At 31.6% G+C, this 5157-nt stretch overlaps 1 protein-coding gene across 1 annotated transcript; it reads left to right on the top strand.

Moving 5' to 3' along the window:
• Window positions 1-633: 633 nt before the first annotated feature.
• LOC139425337 (uncharacterized) lies at window positions 634-4876 on the top strand. Its single transcript, XM_087160220.1, has 2 exons — window positions 634-733; window positions 4071-4876. Exons 1-2 carry the CDS (start codon window positions 634-636, stop codon window positions 4874-4876), a joined length of 906 nt encoding a protein of 301 aa, XP_087016346.1.
• The last annotated feature ends 281 nt before the right edge of the window (window positions 4877-5157 follow it).

Raw genomic sequence — 5157 nt, 5'->3', positions numbered from 1 at the left:
TATGTTTTTATTTATTAAATCGTTATTTCATAAATGTTAATTATAATTTAATTTAATAGTGTGCTGTTGAATATTTTTCTTTGAATTTTAATCGATGCTCTAACCTTCGGAAATAATTAAAAACATCTAAAGCAAATAAAGCTCCTAATTCCGTAATTTTGTAACATGTTTTTAATTATTTTGATTGTATAGAGGTATTTCCTGTAATTTGTAATCTTTTTGCAGAATTTATGTCACAGAAATTGTGATAAAATATTTTAGCAACTAAACAGTATAACCATAGAAAACACACGGAAAAGAAGGTGCAGCCTTGTAGTCGCGAAAAAAATACGTACTATCGAATCTTTTTGGCAATGTTGAAGGGATGGATGTATATCTATAAATACAAAGTTGTACTTTTTATAAATTAACTTTTAAACTTTAACTCCTATTGTCTTTTTTTTTGTGGCCAAAGTACTTGAGAAATAGTGCCATATTTATTTAAACAAAATTTTCAGACAAGAATGAAAAGAAATCAGAATTTTTATACTTTATATATTTTTACATCATTCGATTCAGTGTAAATATATATTAAAAAAACACTGCACTATTCTATTTAGTTATATTTAGGTTTTTCCCCTTTCTAGTTACACGATGGCCATTTACAAAATGCCTGACATCAGGCACGTGAAGTCACAGAAGGAACGAAAACCTGATTTTCAATTTCCTATTCATCCAGGCTGCTTTCAGGCAAGTATCGTCTGGATAAGATAACTCCGAGTCAGGCTGAAACTCAAGCGCGTTATGATTAGCTCTTTGGGTTCACCCATCATTGCAAAGTAGAGTTTTTAACTCCAGAAATTTTATAATACATACATTTTATAATTTATATGAATAAATAAAAGCAATTAAAATCTTAAACCTGGAATATTTTAATAAACAATTATTAAAAACAAACGAGCGTGTATTGTTAGTATTTCACTTATTTGCAGCTCTTGAGATTGTTTTTCGATTTAGTTAATTGATTAATGGACAGAAATATATATATTTTAAAACATTATACAAAATGTTTAATTAAATGTTTATTATACTATATAATTAGATACTCAGCATCAAAAAATATTTAAAGACTTTTATTAGCACATAAAATTTTTGAAAGGCAAATAATAATTTCAATTAAAAGATTGTTTTAATGAGTTTATTTACATTCTCTAATTAAGCCCCTTAGGAAAATTTGCCATAGGTTTGCCATAAAAAATGCCATAGGATATTCCTATGGGGTTTTGCCTATGGCAAAATTTTGCCATACATGTATGGCAAAATTTTGCCATACGTATATGGCAAAAGTGTATGGCAAAATTTCACCATAGGCAAAACCCCATAGAAATATCCTATGCATTTTTTTATAAGGCAAAATTTTGCCATACGTATATGGCAAAATTTTGCCATAGGCAAAACCCTATAGGAATATCCTATGGCATTTTTTTATATGGCAAAATTTTGCCATACGTATATGGCAAAAGTGTATGGCAAAATTTTACCATAGGCAAAACCCCATAGGAATATCCTATGGCATTTTTTTATATGGCAAATTTTTGCCATTAAACTAAGATGCGCTACAGCTTATGACGAAATATTTTTCCATAGGCTATGGTACACTTTTGCCATACAGCTATAGCAACATTTCTCGTTGATATTTTATCATACATCAAAAAATAGTTACTTACAAGAATCTTTCGCAATGGATATTAAAAATGCAAAATTTAGTAATTGTAAAATAAATATATATCCAGAAAGCTATTTTTTTTTAAATTTCTTTAATAAACTTCTCCTGTTTCACTTGCAGAATCCTTTCTGAATGCTGTTCTTATTCAAATAAATTTTAAATAGTTAGTACTAACCGTTAGAAAATGGGTCCGGCCCCCGGAGCGAGTGGGGAAAGTATTGGTTGTGTTGATTAGGAGCAAAATATATTGAGTACAGGCAACCAATATTTGTTAAAACTGTAAAAAACAAGAAAATAGAAAGTGAGTCTGGAGGTCGGAGCGAGTATAAAAAACGTTAATTTGATTGATTGGTATCCTAATTAGTTAGATAAGCGTCAGATATTAGAGGAACCTAAAATAAAGCAAATTTAAATAATGGTCCGATGGTCGGAGCGAGTATGAAATTTTTTAAAATTTTGATATGTGATACTAAGCTAAAAATTAAACAGACTACTAAAACAATAAAATACTATGAAAACTCAAAAGATAAAGAGTGGGGCCGGTGGTCGAAGCGAAATTAGTTTAAAATAGACCAAACGGGACAAAAGCCGAATATGTAACGGTGCTGCCAGTGGTGGCATGTGAACAAAATTTTATCTATAAAAAAGATGGTATTGGACTATGAAAAGCTAAGAATAGAAAACAGGCTAAATTAGTTGATCCCCTACTAGTGAGGGATATAAAACTCAGAAAATTTATGTTGAGTTGTGTTAAGCACAGTTAGAAAAGAGAACGCAATATAGAAACATTGGTAATTACGAAACATGTTTAAGACATGATTAAAATTGGTAAAATTAATAATTGCTATTTACACTTGGTCAGGGATAGTAAATAAAAATTAATTGGGTATAGGGCATCGCTATGACGAAAAAGTTGTAAGCTTAAGGAATGATTAAATTGTTAAAAGCATTTTTGGTAGCAGCAGCAGATGATATGGCCAGGGACTGTCCCGTTGATAATATTGAAGCAAAATTATTGTGAACCAGTAATCCAGCAAATCTAGTTAAGTGATGACCCTAAGCTATGTATAAATATGTAACAGAACATTGTACAAATATATGTGGATAGTTAAGAAATATTAGTTGTAAGATAGTAAAACACAGAGACACGATAAAAACAATTTAATGGCAAGCAAAAATTAAACACAAAATAAAAATATAAAGCCCTAAAGTATGTAAGATAATGTAAAAAAGCATTGCAATAACCTAAGTGGAATTAAAATCAAAAACTAATGAGAATGTTAACACTGACTTTGATATTGATATATGACAGCAATAAAATGAAATTATCACCGAACAAGTTAAAAGAATTAAAAAATTTTAATTATTAAAGAAATGATGATCTGGCTTGATCATAAGCACTTAACCGCGTTTTTCATCATGAAGATAGTATACAAATTGCTATGGGGAATAGAACACCATTAATAATGGAAAAGTGATGTGACTTTAAAAATTTATATAAAATCAGAGGGAGGGGATAAAATAAAAAGAAAGATGTCGTTTAATCAGAAACGGTTGGGGAAACGAAATATAAAAAATTTAGATAAAAATATAATATCAAGATATTAATTAAAGTGTACAAACTCAACAAATGGCAAGTTTTAACATAGCGAAAGCCTATACCCAATCGCGACATACTTTAAAAAGATACAGATAATAAAAGTACCAGACTGCCGGAAATTAAAAACTTTATAAATTCAGAAAAATAATCGCATAGGTGTTTGCAATAAAATGTTTTTGACCAAGAATGAGATAAAAAAAATATTAAAATAAGTCGCCGAAGTTGGCGAAAGATTCCACTTGAAGTGGATGACACGTTAACATGGCGGTCTGATACTCTAAGCCTAAAAGAATGGAACATCGGATTTCAAACACTCAAAAATAGGAAAATTGGCCACCCGGAAGCCGGAAAAGACTCACCAGGAATGCGTTGAGGGATTACATGTTGAATTTAATTAACTTCAGGGTGAAATAGTGGATATTTATTTCTCTTAGAAGATGTTTTTGAGGACTCCATAGAAGTTGTTGTTTCGTTGGTGGAGATCTAGATCAGCTTTTCTCTATGGTATACTGCCATCAAATCTTTAAGGTTACCATTGGCCTATGGTATACTGCCATACGAATTTCTGTGGTTGCCATAGGCCAATGGTGACGTGCCATACAAATCCTTATGGTTACCATTGGTCTATGGTATACTTTCACTCCACTCAAATTGACAAAAAAATTAAATTAAATGATATCCACCCTGCAAATTTCAACATAAAGACAAATAATTTTATATTCATTAAACAAGCTAAATTAACAAGAAAAATAAACATATTTACAGATGGATCCAAGAAGGCTGATGGAACGGGTGCTGCAATTGTACAATATGAAGATGGCATAATTACATCGGCCACACAATTGAAACTTAGTTCTTACAACACTGTATTCCAGGCGGAAGCAACAGCATTAAAGGAAGCCATCACCCACGCCATAAAGCAAAAAATCGCGAGCCAAACTACAATATGGTCAGACAGCCTCTCAACAATAATAGCACTTAAGAATTATAATACCACTCATCAGATTATACAAGACATCCAAAATCTACTTAATAATACTAATGACCTTCAAATCTCATGGATTAAAGCACATAATAACAACGATGGAAACGAGCAAGCTGATAATTTAGCTAAAGAGGCAATTAATACGGGTCAATTTTTAAACATCAAAGTTACACACTCATTCATTAAGCTTAAAGCCAAAACACAAATTAAAAAGGACTGGCAACACTACTGGCATCATCACAAACCAAAATCAGGAACATTAATCATAGAATTTATACCAGATGTCTCATTTAAACCTTTGGAATGGAATAGACAGCTAATCCTCTTCTTTACAGAGCATGGCCCCTTTAAAGCATATCTAAAGCGATTCTGCCTGGCAACTGACAATACATGTGCCTGTGTAGGAGTAGGAACAGTGTGGCATTATGCAATAGAATGTCCGCTTACCACATCCTACCACTTTAAACAACCAAAGCTAGAATTCCTCATAGCCTGGAAGAGATCCATCCATAAGAATCCGAAGTTGAAACAGAAGGCAACAAACCTCATTAATTTTCTAGAAGAATACGAGGAAATCCTGAAATAATTTTCATGAAAAAATGACAAAATTATGCAAAGTTGAGCAACAACCACAACTAAACTTGGCCAATTAGCTCTGGACACTTTTTAATCAAATGCCCTAACAAATAGAATAATCGTTTCTTTTTTTTCATATTTCTTTTTATTTTCGTCTCTTTTTTGCTTCTATTTGCTATTTTTTCCTCTCTTTTTTTCTATCTGTCTCGTCTTCCAACCTTAACCATTAACCGATAAATGCCCTTTTAGGGGCTTAGGCGCGGGGTTAAATGTTGGTGTGTGTGTGGTCTA

Source organism: Parasteatoda tepidariorum, chromosome 3 (assembly GCF_982258835.1).
Source record: "Parasteatoda tepidariorum strain Cologne lab strain chromosome 3, Ptep-v5.0, whole genome shotgun sequence".
Classification (NCBI taxonomy): Eukaryota; Metazoa; Arthropoda; class Arachnida; order Araneae; family Theridiidae; genus Parasteatoda; species Parasteatoda tepidariorum.
This window is presented reverse-complemented; position numbering and strand designations above follow the sequence as displayed.